The 14,720-nt window shown below is 42.6% G+C and overlaps 1 protein-coding gene across 1 annotated transcript; it reads left to right on the top strand.

Annotated features, from left to right (window-relative positions):
• Nucleotides 1-82: 82 nt before the first annotated feature.
• Nucleotides 83-14,106, top strand: LOC306945463 (uncharacterized protein; the record flags this gene model as incomplete). Its single annotated transcript, XM_079534185.1, is given in 7 exon segments — nucleotides 83-226; nucleotides 7,796-7,909; nucleotides 9,005-9,115; nucleotides 9,202-9,373; nucleotides 9,872-10,066; nucleotides 12,315-12,429; nucleotides 13,350-14,106. Coding segments are annotated over 7 exon segments (1,608 nt in total).
• Between the last annotated feature and the right edge of the window lie 614 nt (nucleotides 14,107-14,720).

Raw genomic sequence — 14,720 nt, 5'->3', positions numbered from 1 at the left:
GGCGGGGCGCGGGGCGGGCTGCGCGCCCTGAGGGGAGGCGGAGGGCGGGCCGGCCGTGCAGGGGGTTTAACCGGCCCTCAGGATGAAGCGGCGCTGGGCTGGGCCGTGGGAGGAGAGCGCTGAGATATGCTGGCCTTCAGAGCTCAATTATAGCCGGCCCTGGCCCGCAAAGAGGCTCCGAAGGCGGCAGCCCCAAGGGCGAGGTGAGCGGCGGCGGCGGGGTTCGTGTGATCGCACCCGCCGTCCCAGGGGCTGTAAGTGAGGGTGCGAAGCTCCGTGTGGAAAAGGCGAGGCTCTGAGCCAGCTGTCACCCACAGGACCCCCGTGTGGAGGCTGCCTCACATGTTGGGGTATCCATCAGTGTGTTACAACCTTGTGTATTTCATTTCCAGCCTCAAATCTCTGCCCCGTGTAAGCTAGATGTGTAACACACCGCTCTCTCAAGATCCTGCTGGAAGAGAAGCGGCTGTTTCGTGTCCTCCCTGCAATACACATCATGATGGTGGAAGTGACAGGAATGCACTTGCGCTGTTCCCTCTGTGAAATGTGTGATGTGTTCCCTTTTGTGTGATGCCCGTAGCTAAAAGTAATGAGAATTTGAACCCAAAGCAGAAATTAACGAGCAAAGTGCAGTGGGAGACTTGTCTGTGTCCCAGGTGTGTAAGAGCAGGCAAGATGTCTGACAAGTCCAAAGTCGCTCTGAGCTCTTAAAAGCTGGCCTTCAGTTCTTCAGAAAGTTTCTTCTAGCTTCATAAGCCAATGTCATACTTCCGAGAGTAGGCTGCCCAACAGGGTACTTTCATACCTCGGATCTGTGACAGAGCTCTGAAAATCAATCTTGCAGATGGAAAGTTCCTGTCACATCTCAGTTCCATGTCCTCTCCTTCCAAAAAAATCTGTGGGACGTCATCCTGCTAAAGATCTAGCAAGTGGGGTGAAAAAGGTGCTGAGCTTCCAGGAATGTCAAATCATTCATAATGGGTATACAGTATTTGTGTTTTGAAAGGCTTTGGTTCGTGCTTTTAAGCACTGACTGTTCGATTCATGGAATCGTTTGAGTTGGGAAGGACCCTTACAGGCATCAAATCCAGCTCCCCTGCAATGAACAGGGACACCTACAGCTAGATCACAGTGCTCAGAGCCCCATTCAGCCTGACCCTGAGTGTCTCCAGGGATGGGGCATCCACCACCTCTCTGGCAACCTGTGCCAGTGCTTCACCAGCCTTACAGTAAAAATCTTTTTCCTCATATCCAATGAGGAATCTCTCATCCAATCTCTTCTCCTGTAGTTTGAAACAATTCCCCCTTGTCCTTCCACAACAGACCCTGCTAAAGAGTCTTCTTTCTTATAGCCCTCCACACACTTCAGATATTGAAAAACACCAAGCCAGCCTAAATAACAATGCATAAACATGGCCTTTTGTGAAATATTTGAAACATCCATTAACAACAGATTTCCCCACTGTCAGTTAAATTTAGTAGTACTCTGTTGAACAGAAATAACTCCAGAGGAATTAATCACTCTTAGCTTAAAAACTGACAGCTATTTTAAGCAGCCGGCTTTTGGGGGAAAAAAGCTGTGCCAGTGTGTATACTCAAAGGGACAAGTTATGAACATGCTCTTGTTATGGTTAGGTTTAAATTAATTTTTTCGCTTACACTTTTTGAACTGAGTTGTCTTGTTTCTGAACTTCAGAATATTTTGAGCCAGACACAGCAAGGATCCCTGGTTATATATATACATATTTCATTCAAGGCCAGGCTGGATGTGGCTCTGGGCAGCCTGGTCTGCTGGTTGGTGACCCTGCACATAGCAGGGGGTTGAAACTGGATGAGCATTGTGCTCCTTTTCAACTCAGGATGTTCTATGATTCTATGATATGATTCTATCATTATATGGTTGCCACTTCATAGAATCATAGAATCATAGAATCACCCAGGTTGGAAAAGACCTTAAAGATCATCCGGTCTAACCACAACCCAACCACACTACCCTAACTCTTACAACCCTCTGCTAAATCATGTTCCTGAGCCCACATCCAAATGGTTTTTATACACATCCAGGAATGGTGACTCAACCTCCTCCCTGGGAAGCCTATTCCAGTGCTTAACAACCCTTTCTGTAAAGAGGTTTTTCCTGATATCCAATGTAAACGTCGCCTGGCACAACTTGTGGCCTTTTCCCCTCATCCTGTCACCTGTCACCAGTGAGAAGAGATCAACCCTGCTCTCACTGCAGTCACCTTTGAGGTGTTGGAAGAGAGCAGTAAGGTCTCCCCGCAGCCTCCTCTTCCCCATACTAAACAGCCCCAGTTCCTTCAGTCTCTCCTCCTAGGGCACATTCTCCAAGCCCTTCAGAAGCCTTGTTGCCCTTCTTTGGACCTGCTCCAGCACCTCCATGTCCTTCCTGCAGTGAGGGGCCCAAAACTGAACACAGTACTCAAGGTGAAGCCTCACCAATGCCGAGTACAGGGCAGGATGACTTCCCTCGTCCTGCTCACCACTCCATTCCTGGTCCAAGCCAGGATGCCATTGGCCTTCTTGGCCACCAGGGCACACTGCTGGCTCGTATTCAGCTGACTGTCCATCAGTACACCAAGGTTCCTTTCCATCAGGCAGCTTTCCAGCCACTCTTCCCCAAGCCTGTAGGGTTGCCTGGGGTTGTTCTGACCAAAATACAGGACCTGACACTTGGTCCTGTTGAAACTCATACAGTTAACCTTGGCCTATTGACCCAGTCTATGCAGGTCTCTCTTCAAACCTATGCCAAACAGAGATATGATGTGAACATCACTGAAAATTTCTGGTTTTATATACTTGTTAGGGGAAGGAGGGGAGGTATTCATTTCTTAAATACAAAACTAGAAATAATTTTTGGCCTTGGAAATTTTCTATGGCAACATTTTTTGCTAATTTGTTTGCACACCCAGATGCTTTTAAAACACATATTTTTTTAGGGGGGAAGGATGTTTTTTTTCAAGGGGTTTCTTTTGGCTCAGTGGCAAGAAGGTATGAACACTGGATACCTATAAATGTGCAGTTAATCTGTAGTTTACATCCATGCTTTTTCAAGATTCAATATGTAGCACATTCTCATGCTATCTCCCTCCTTTTGTATTCTGCAAATCTTCATTCTCTGCATACAAGATAGGGGAAAGGTATTTGTTAGGAGACCCAAGGAGCAAATAGGGAAATAGGGCTGCTGTCTTGTGGAAATAAGTCAATACCTGGCAAGGAAACTAACAGCTTATCCTGCAGTAGTTAATTAATCTAATGGTAATGTTACTTTAAGAGAAACCAGCCTCCCCACATAGACTTCAGTCAGCTTTCTGTTGTGCCAATTAACATCTTGATTGCCTTTGAATGAGAGCAGCTGGGTTTAAATATGCCCATGGAAATTTTTAAAAGTAATAGTAACATCAGTATGTTTTCTGAAATTCTAAGCTTTTGGTTTTGTTTGTTAGCTTGTTTTGAAACATCAACTCACTTTTACTGCAGTAAGTTGCAAACTTTCTTCTAAAAGCAGAATGGCTGATTTCAGTCTGCTTCAGCTGTGCTGATCTGGCTCTGCTGGGTGTGTTGGAATGCAGGGAGCAGAAGTCCTTGAGGTGATCAGAGAGAGAGGGCAGTAGGAACAGGAGGCTGGGGGCCAGCAGGGAGAAAAAGGAAGAGAAGCAAGGAACTGGGTGATTGATTTACTGTATTTCTATCTTAATGCTTTCAAACAGTTTCTGTTTCATCCACAGCACTGTCCAAGGGAGCCAGCGAAGTGTCTGTTCCTGTTTCACCCTGGGCAAAAGGGTGAGCAATCAGTTACCATCAATTGTAAGCTCCTCTTATTGTGTGTCAGGGCAGGTCATGGGTCTCTCCGGTGCTAAAAAGTGGTTAGCTCTGTTTTGAGTTTAGTTTTGCAGTGTTTGGGCAGTGCAATAGTTAACCCTTATTTGGATGGTGTAGTTGTATGCTCCATAGGCCTGTGCTTGTGTGCAGGGTTAGGCACATGTCTTTGTCAGCTTTGTGGTAGAATGTGGTGTTTGAAGATGCCTGTAAATGTTTTTAAGTTATCTTTCTATACCATTCTATGGGGGAAAAAATCATAACTGTATGCTTTGGATGGTGAAGCTAGTTTTAGAAGTGTACTGGCAGTTCAGTTTTTCAGCATTTGTTTTCAAAGAACAGAGTCCAATTTGGTATTTGTTTGTTTTGCACTGCCCTGAGCTTTGACAGGGAAAGAATAATAATACAAATACAACACTGACTAAACTCACTTGAGAAAATAAAAATGAAGTGCTACTATATTGTTTCATTAGATGAATGTCTTTCACTCAGCTGCAGAAATGGAAATCCATCTGGTTCATCCAGGAATTCAGTTCTGTAATACCACACTTCAGTGGGTTCGATGTGGGTTTTAGAGCCTGTTACATTTGTCTGCTCTCCCTCAGCTGGATGTCTGTGGATATCCATTCCCGTTTACTTCCAAGGTTGCTTTCTGACTTCCATTGCATAGCAACCATGTCTGCATGCTGTATTGTGACCAAAAGGAGCTGGATTTCAGCAATGCGGTCTGCCTTCAGTTTTGTACAGCTGATACTCTAAGAATTCAAGCTTTTGTTCATCTTTCATGCTGTTATTTAGGAAGAGTACAGTCACCTAATGACAAGCAGTAGAGTTTGCCACCAAATAAAATTACTGCTGGACAGCTGAGATGAGGAGATGCACTGTGTGCAGGCTCCTCCCTTCCTGCTTGAGGACTAAAGCGAGGTAGTGCAGTGCACATGATTTGAATTAAACGATTTTACTTTGTGGCTGGGACAGGCTTCAGCATGGACTGTCAGGTGCTGGCCTGAGACTGACAGATGGTACCCTGCTAAGGTGCAGTGACCCCACTGCTTGTGGCCATGCCTTGGAGAGAATAATGTGGGTCAGAAGTCATCTGTTGATGAGTTGTAATTGTTGAACTTGACTCCACCTATTTCTCATTGAAATGCTATGTTTGCTGCTGGCACTTGAGGGCAGAACTTGGCTATGTCATCTTCTGGGTTTAATACTTTGAATTTGAAATTTCATGTCTTTGCCTTTAGGGATTTCTCTAGCCTGTACTCTTTCCTTACTACATGATTCTGCTCTCAGTCTTCCGTGTCCTCAAGAACTGGGAAAGAAAAATTAATAACAGACAGAGGCATATTTGGGATCAGGAACACTTGGCACCTCACTCTGGAGCCCAGGGAAGGAGATGGTTGTTCTGATATTTGTGGAGGTTCTGCATATGTTAAGGAACATTCTGGCTGCCTGGAAAAGAACCTGGAGCTGAAACAGGCTGAGATTCCTGGTGTGGTGGTGCAGTTATTAATATTAAAGATTTGAGAGGCCTGGTAAGAAGTTTACCTGCTTAATCTCTGTCACGCAGGGCCAGCCCTCGCTGTGAGTGAGGTGACACTGAGAACGTGGCCACTTCCTACCAAGGTACCAGTCTGGTCAGTGGGAATTCTGAGCCTAGAAACCAGAGAAAATTCTTACACTTCTTTGTGCTGCCCTGGAAGATGTCTAGCAACCTACCAGTTGACTTTATTGTGTAGCATGATGGTTAAAAAAGAAGTATGTATATATACACATATATGAAATCTTGTCTCTGCTTCCTTAAGCGTTCTTATTCCTGTCTTTTTATTAAGGAGCAGTCCCTCTGACAAGCAGTAGCTGGTCTGTTTTGCAGTGAACCATCATTTTAATGATACAAAGCTGACCTGAATAGTTCTGAATTGATGATAGCTGTAGCTTTATTTAAAAATTTTTGAGGCTCAGAAATGACAGGGTCAAAATAGCGGTCCTGCAAGGCCTCTGCTTGAATATCTACAGGTTTCTGATGGTGTGGTTGTGAACAGCAAGGCAAGCTGGTTTTTAAATTTCTCTCAGTTGCCAGGAAAAATGTCTTGTGCATCTGAAAGCTGAAAACCTCAAGTTCAACTTACTATTCATAGAAGCAGCTGTGTGCAGACAGTGGTGGCATAAATCTCCCCATGCTCGATCAGTTTTGTGTGTGTCACAAATGGTCTGGAAGCACAGTGAAAAGGAGACTTGTTCTGAACCCTTCCTTGGAAGTGAGCAGTGTGATTTAGTGAAGGGGACTGCAGTTACCTGGGTCACACTGAAGGCCATCTACAACTTGGAGCCTGGTCAGGGTTTAGTGGGAGTTGCACTGGTTTATTCCTGAACTTGCATTCATGCAAATTCATCCCCCAACCTGGGGGATGAAAGGATTGAGCGCAGCCCTGCCAAAAAAGACCTGGGAGTGCTGGTGGATGGCAAGCTGGATATGAATGAGCACTGTGCCCTCGCAGCCCAGAAAACCAGCTATATCCTGGGCTGCATCAAAAGAAGTGTGGCCAGCGGGGTGAGGGAGGTGATCCTGCCCCTCTGCTCTGTGCTGGTGAGGCTCTGAGGTGACCTGATAATGGTGTGTCAGTATCTAAAGGGAGCTACAGGAAAGAAGGGGGCAGACTCTTAGCAGGGTCTGTTGTGATAGAACAAGGGGAAATGGTCTCAAGCTCAAAGAGGGTCGATTTAGGTTAGATACAAGGAAAATATTTTTTATGTTAACAGTGGTGAGGCACTGGCGCAGGTTGCCCAGAGATGTGCTGGATGCCTGGAGGCTTTCAAGGTGAGGCTGGATCAGGGCCCTGAGCAACATGCTTTAGCTCTGGTGTCCCTTGCAGGGGAGCTGGACTGGGTGGCCTTTAAATGTTCCTTCCAACTCTAAGGATTCTATGATCCTATGCAGTTTGTTGTAAGACAGAAGAGGAATGCAAAGTGCAGGGCAAATATGTTTGCCAGAAAAGCAGCTAAGACTACAGAGAATAATAAGAATACGTTTATATGTACTGATTTTCATATGGTTTGGGTCTGAAGTTATGAGATCACGGGCTTTATGGCAATTCATGCATTTCAGGAGCAAGATAAGTTTTCAACTAATGCCAGGAACCAAGTAATTTTAGGTTTTCTTGCATGGACCAAATCCTGTTAATTGTGTCCATCTTTCACTCCCATGCTTGAAGGGGTGACCTGTATAAATCAGTAACTGTAGAATATTGAATATGGCTGGATGACTCACGCTACAGAAAACAGCTTCCAAGGAGTAGTTACCTGGTCATTGTAACTCCTGAAAATAAGGCTTTTATTAGGAAATGTGTTCATGTATCAAGGAGCAATGGTAAGCCATGCCCAGACAGAGGTATTTCCATACCCATTTTGAATGTGGCACTCATTAGAGCAGTTTTTCTCCATATAACTAAAAGAAATAAATCGGTGTGTGGGAAATGGGTGCAACCTTTGCAAGCTTCTGAGACCTCTTGGCCTTATCTCATGCCCTGAGCTGCTCCCTGACTTTCTTTACGTCTCTTCTTTAAAATGTATTCCCATATTTGAGTGTGTGACCTAGTCTAACCACAATACTTCCTGTATTTTAGGCCATTAGTCTAGTATATCTGAGAGTATGACCAGAAAACCTAATGAAGCTTTATCTTCCTTGATTTTAAGGCACTTGAAGACCAAGTACATGCACAGTAATATTCTTTCAGTCCACAAGAGCAATACCTCTGTATGTAGGGAGGTGGAGGTGGCTTTACAGCCTTGCTCTGAGGCTACAACAAGGCATGGTGTGATTCAGTGGATGAACATTGGTTCCCTCATCTGCTGTGTGTGAATATTCAAGTGGTCAATGTTTTGCAAGCAAAGGCATGCACGTGTATCTTGTCCTGTCTCCTGACTGGTTTTTGTTGTTTTTTTTTTTTTTTTTCCAGGATGTTCAGATGAAATATTAGATGAGGCAACAAGGCACCACCTGTTCACAGACACTTTCTGTAGGGTTTGCTGTGCGGTGCTGCCGTTTGAATCCCAAAGGATGTCACACTATGAGGTAGCCTGGACGAGAGGATTTCTCCTAGCAAGTACTGGGGCTTTGGTTTGTTTGAGGTTTCTGTATGGTGTTAGAAAAGGCTGCTTAAAGCCTTTCCCAAAGCTTATGCTGGGCTTAGACATTAGCCAGACTTGAAGGTTGTGAATGATGTGGGTTCAGTGGTAGTGAAGAGCAATCACCTGCAAGAAGTGTGGCATGGGGCAGTGCTAACTATAGAGAGTAGGGGTTGTGCTCCTGATGCTTTACTCAGCAATACACACATGCTGCTATGTCTGCAGTGTCTTCACAAGGCAAGTTGTATGAATCATGCTGCAGGCATTTCTTGGAACAAGTGTATGCCTTGGGACGGTGCTATAGACATAGGAAAGTGAGCTTTATTTTGAAACTTAATCCTAAAAATTTGCAGGTACAGACATTTCATTTTCTTGCTGAAGTTAAAATGTCAGTTGCTCTCAGGAGTCTTTTTTGCCATTCTCATGAATTGGTATTCAGGTCTTGTAAGGTGTAATGCTTCCTTACTTTGATTTATGTTGAGCAGCACTTGTACTGTCAGAAGTACAGAGTTCAGACCCTCAGCTGGAATTTCTGTTTCCAGGATCCAAGTCCAGTTGAGCATAACAGATGTGATTGTAATGGTGAAATCAGAACTTCAGGATGAATTGATATGAAAATAAGACTCTTTTTTTCCAGGTTTGCTGATGTTGTCTAGTCAAGTATGGTAGCACCTCTTTCTCATGTTAATATTGTCAAGATTTCCTAATGTTGCTTCTCAGAATCCTTACCAGACTCTTGGAAATCATCAGATTAAATTAGAGAGGACAAATCACTTGTTTGGTTTTGTGGGTTACCTGTGTATAGTGTGACGTGTGGGTAAGTACACTATAAAAGTGCAAGAGATGGAAGGTTATGTGTTGAGAGAGCATCTAAGAATTAAAAAGTAATCACAGATGAAGGAGGTATGCATAACACCCAATATCAGATACTTGGGCTATTGAATCCTCAGACCTGTTTTGGATGAATGAGATTCCTGTTGCTGGATATACCACTTCTTGGCCCCCTATTAATAGAGCAGGAGTAATTCTAGTTTCTTTTCAGGGCAGAAAGCATGCTCAGAATGTTTATTTTTATGTCCAAAGTCATGGTAGGAAGGATGAGAGAATGAGGCATGACAAAAAGAAAGAAATAATGGATTGTACCAGTTTTCAGGTGACTATTCTTCACGGTGATCTGAAGTGCTTTCTTGTCCTTCAGTGAATGCTTGTGTAACTGAGCTTGCCTTTGCTTAATTTCAGATGGATGGAACAAGGATAGTAGAGAATAAGTACTGTAATATCTGCAACATAACTTTGGTTTCCCCAGGTGTTGCATTGTCTCACCTCCAGGGGAAGATCCATGCTAAAAAGCTGAGGCAGTTAGCAGAAAGGAGAGGCCTGATGGAAGAACGGAGCATGCAACCTGTTTCTGGTAAGAACTAAGTTTGCACTGCGTGTATTTTCCTGTCACCTTCTGCAACAGATATAAAGAGGTGTTGTCCTACACCTGCATGTCTGTATGCTTCTCCTTTCTGCCTAAGTCACAGAGCTGTCATGTGGTAACTCCTTAGGTGACAGAAATATTGTGACTACCCTGTAGAGCTTTGAAGCTAGGGAAGCCTGCCTTCAAGTTTCTTATCTTTCTAACTAAAGGCAAATATTTCTGATTATTGATGGACGTGTTTACTGTTGCTCTGAATATTAAGTGAGGTCCAAACTTAGCATATTTAATTAAAAAAAAAAATTAGTCTACAAGCAACAGTGAACTGGTGTGAGTGCTATGCGAGTTGCTTTCAGGATTGAGCATAGCAAATGTGCTCTGAATCGCCCTCTGTAGGGTAAAGCTTTCTTCTTGGACCTTAGAATGACCAGCCATCAAACACATAGATATTAATACAGGTATCTAATAATGAGTTTTCTGTTCCTTCAGAAACTGAGATGCCTTCATCGTCTCCAAAAGCAAGCTTGGATCTGAACTACTGCTGGCTCTGCTGTGTTCCTTTCAATAGTCCATTCTCAGCACAGGAACATTATGTTGGTAAAAAACATGGAAAAAATGCAGCACGGAAGAAGATAATGGAGGAGCTGGGAATCCAGCCTGTCCCTAGAGAATCCAGAACAACTGGTAAGCAGAACGTGAAAAAGTGAGGGCAGCTTGAGTGTTCAAGGGGCAGCTCTGATGTTTGCAAGGAAATGTCCTGTAGCAAAGGAGAAGGCTAACAAGTTCAGTTCCTCCTTTCTGTTTAGTTTGCCATCCTGAAGTTCTTTGTCTCTGGCAATTTAAGATGGGAAGATATTTCCTATTGACTTTGAGACACTAATCCGTAATTTGACTCACTGGAGTCAAGTCAAAGAGATGATAAAAAATAGCTCAGTTTCTTAACTCCAAGGCCAGGATCAAATCAATCTTAAGACCTTCTGTGCTAGAAACTCCACAACAACCTCCACAGCAAACATTTCCCAAGAATTCTTGAGCTTTACCTTCTTGATCTTAAACCCCTTTACTGACACTGAAATCAACACCTATGACTGCAGTGTCTCTCTTCATTCTGCGCAGAGCAAGAAGCAGACATAAAAATTGAATTGTTCATTTCCTTTTTGTTGCATTCATGCCTTCCCTTAATCTTTGTTCACCAACCTGATAGCTGTAATTGTTTCAGTCTTGCCCCACAAGGAAACTTGTTTCCTAAATGGTTGTTATTCTCAAGCCTTCAAAGGCCCCATTACTGTCTTCTAGTTTACAATGTATGCACTAACAGATTGCATGATAAATAGAGCTGTTACACACACTATTGTGTGCCAACATTATTACCTCTGAGAGAGAGAAAAATTAAACACAAGATGTGAAATAGAAAAGATATCATGTAACAGACTTAAGATATTACAATACATTTGGTATGAAGTTGTATAACAGAAGACGATGAATGTGACATTTGAATAAAGAACTGAACCAAATTAACAGTTTAGTTTCAGTTCTTTGGAATTGTGATTGAAGCAATCATTTCTGCCTATGTGCTGAAGCACAATTTTGAAAGCAGAAAAGTGACTTCTCAAAAACCATTCTTTCAGATAATGTTTCTGAGGATTAAGGAAGTTCTTTCACACCTTTTCTATACCAGTTCCTTTTGAGTTCTTTCTGTGACCTACCAGTGACAAACATGAGGTCAGGAAACTAGATTTTCATTTTAATTTTATGTTTAGCAGTATTATTGATTGACTAGGCAGCAAAATAAAAACATATCTCTATCCTTGGTAACAATCCACTTTTTTTAAAAAAAAAAAGCTTTAATATTAAGGACTCACTCTTCTTGAATGCTATTAAACAACAGATTTAAAAGGAGAGTAGGACCTGCAGCCTTTTCTTTTTGTAAGATAACTTAGAGGCATGTTAATCTATTTCTATTAAATTGATCTGGTTGGACTCGATGATCTCTAGAGGTCCCTTCCAACCCCTACAATTCTGTGATTCTGTGATCTACCATGGTGGCATTAAAGGATAACAAGTGAGATAATTCAATAGTTTACAAAATGGCAAATCATTCCCTTGGAGATTCCTTCAAAAATCTCCCCTGATTCCATGTATCTACAAGAAGGATAAAATTCTCTTCTGTGACACATGTAATGCAGTGGGTAATATGAGTTAGGTTAGCAGTAGGGTCATGTGGTTAGGTTGTGGTTGGACTTGATCTTGAAGGTCTTTTCCAACCTGAGCAATTCTATGACTCTGATTCTTCTAAGCCTTCCATCAGACCCATTCCAACAGCTCTGCATCCTTCATGTGCTGGGGCCACCAGGCCTGGACTCACAGCTCCAGATGTGCCTTAAAATGGCCACCCCTTTTTCGATGTAACCCAGGGTACTGTTGGAAATCCAGGCTGCAAGTGCACACTGCTGCATCCTGTCCAGCTTTTCATCCACCAGACAAAAGAGTAAATATCTATTTTGTTCAATGCAGCAGTCCATTGGAATCCGTGCTGCATTTTGCTAATGTGTAAAGCTCCTGGGTTTGTGTTGGGGAAAACATTATTTGCTGTTTTGTTTGTTTATTACATTTAAATCTTCGCAGAGTGTGGGACGGGAGAACGTGATGACCTGGAAGGCATAAGGTTCTCCTCATCTGACCTGATCTTAGATCTGTCAAAGTCTCTGCATGGTGTATCATAACACAGTGTTTGACAACTTCCTCAATGTTTGAAGAATGGTTACACTGCAGCAGTGCAGCTCCATTTATGAATGCTGTTGGTGTGTAAAATTGAGTTACCTTGAGCAGAGTCTTTGTATCTCTTCTGGAGCTGTTTTGGGGAACCTGATATTACATGTTATTGTGAGATGCTTTGGATTTGGCCTTCATTTGTAGTCTTTCTAACCTACAGGTTCCTTCTTTTCTGTGATTGGGCTTGGCCATTACATGTGCCCTGTTTGCAACGTTATACTTACAACTATACATGAGTACCAGTCCCACATGCAAGGAAAAAAGCACAAGACCAGGTAAGTCAGGAAGCCTTTTGTTACCCTGTAGCACATGCTTTCAAGTTCCTATGAAAGACTTTGCTTCTTTATTAGCCCTGTTGTGTGCTGTCGAAGACCTTCAAGTTACTGGTTTTTATCATTATTTTGTTGGGTTTTTTTCCACTTGATTCTGTTTAGTTTTACTGTCTTTAGGAGTGACTGTCCATTTAAATTTCTGCTTATGTCTGATGTTCTGTCTCGGAGTTGCCACACTTGCATCTTCAATGGCAGCTCACAGAAAAGGTTTTGGAAGTTGTGGTTTTTTCACATACTTTTCTATCCCCAAATATTTGCTTCTTTGGAAACAGTAGCACCTATTTTGGCACAGTGTCTTCTGTGCTTAGTCAGTCTTTTGGGAAATGGTCTGAACTTTAAGATTCCTATTGACAGTAACTAAGGCTCTAATACTGGAAAGTCTCCATAGACTGTGTCACATTAAGGGTTCATCATGCATCTTGTGTTTGGTGTCAGATGTTGTTTGGGATAGATGATAGCTCTTCCTTTCCCTTTAACCTAAAGAAGAGATTGTAGCTTTTCTTAACCGTGGAATATCAATTGCACACCTTTTATCACTGCCTTTTTGAGATTGCTCTTTGGTTAGGGCCAAATATCAAAATTTCACTCCTGTTAGGCGTGGTTGGGAAGGCATATTTTATGTGAAGGTGCAGTATAGCATAACAGCAGTGTGACTGAATGTATTCCCTATAACTTCAGTTGAGTTTTGCAGATAGAATCTTGTGTTAGAGGTTTCATGTAGATACACAGGACAGCACACTTGGAATAGGTCCTTTCTTGTAGCTCTAGAAATAGTTTTATTATGCATGTCTCTCTGCCTTCATGGCTAACTCAACAGATCCTAAGCAAGTTGATCAGTATTAGTAACTGTTCTTTCTATCCAGTTTATGCAGAGCGACAAAGATTCGCAGTCTCACAAAGAGATCAAAGAAAACTTACTACTCCTTTCAAGCTCAGGAAGCTACATGTCTTGAGGAAAGAGTGGATTTGAGAATAGCAGAAGAGTTTCAAGATGGAAGCCTTGGTGAGGTTAAGCCTTCAGCCTTTATCTGTGAACAAGACCAGCATTCCAGCCTTTTCTCAGAAACCCGGACACCTACAAATACTGGGAAAAACAGATCACCCCGTTGCTCATCAGCTGGTGAGCATGCACAAGAAAATACAGCAAATTGTCAGTATAACACAGCACACTGTGTAGAAGGGCAAGCATCTGGGGCAGCTGCCACCACAGATGGCTTTGGTCTGTCAGCTGTAGAATCTAAAGAGTATTGCAAACTTGTGCTCGCTGAAACGTTTAGCATCTCCTACAGAAAAGAACAGAACCTTCAGGTGGAATATACTGAGGAGAAAAAATACATCAGCCAAGAGTTGAGGTGTAAGAAAGAAGACTCAAAACTGAAAAGAAAGGAAGATAGTGAAGGTGCAGATTTGGAGAAAGAAAGAAAGCAACGAAAGCGAATTAAACCTGATGTAGACTTAGTAAATGAGGAGAAATCAAGACCTAATAAAGATGAAAGGCTTAAAAAAAAACCTGCTAAGAAACAGAGAAAAAAGCGCATAAAGAATCAACAGGCGTCCCAGATAGAGATCAAAACAGAACACGGGGCATTTTGGGAGGACTCTGGCTTTATATTCTGGTGAGGTTTTGATTAGCTTCATGAGCCTGCTCTGATTTGCAGGTTATCTTTACTATTTTGTATCATACTATGGCTGTTGTGGTTTTTGTTGGTTCATTTGGTGGTTTTATGTTTTGTTTTTTTTTTTTTTAAGCAAAGTTGGGGTTTTCTTGGCAGTGAGAAAAAGCCTGTCTTTTGCAAATGGTTGGTAGTAGGCATGCGTCAGTTTTTAATGATGTTACCCGTACAACAGCCATGGTAGTGATGCAAACTTGAAAGTATGAAGGCTCTTCTTGAAAACGCCTCAAGCAAGAGTCAGTAGCTTACAGAACACTCTTGGAAATTCATCAGAATGTATAGCTTTATTTTCCTAATATTAATGGTGCCTACTGTGGTGGGTTTTTTTTTTTTTTTCCTACGAAGGTATGTAACCTTGGTAAGATCTGTAAGGGCACACATTGCTCCCAGGCAAAGCCATATCTGTAACCATTCCACTGACTGCTTTTAAAGGAGAGTGAGGAAGGCTTTTGATCCCAGAATGAAGGTAGATTTGTGACTCGGTGCTCTGAAGAACCAGCAATGTTTTGCATTTGAAATAGTGTCACCAGAGCTTCCTTCATAACAGGTTTGCATTGTTGT

This window comes from Tetrao urogallus (assembly GCF_951394365.1).
Source record: "Tetrao urogallus genome assembly, chromosome: 4".
NCBI lineage: Eukaryota > Metazoa > Chordata > Aves > Galliformes > Phasianidae > Tetrao > Tetrao urogallus.
This window is presented reverse-complemented; position numbering and strand designations above follow the sequence as displayed.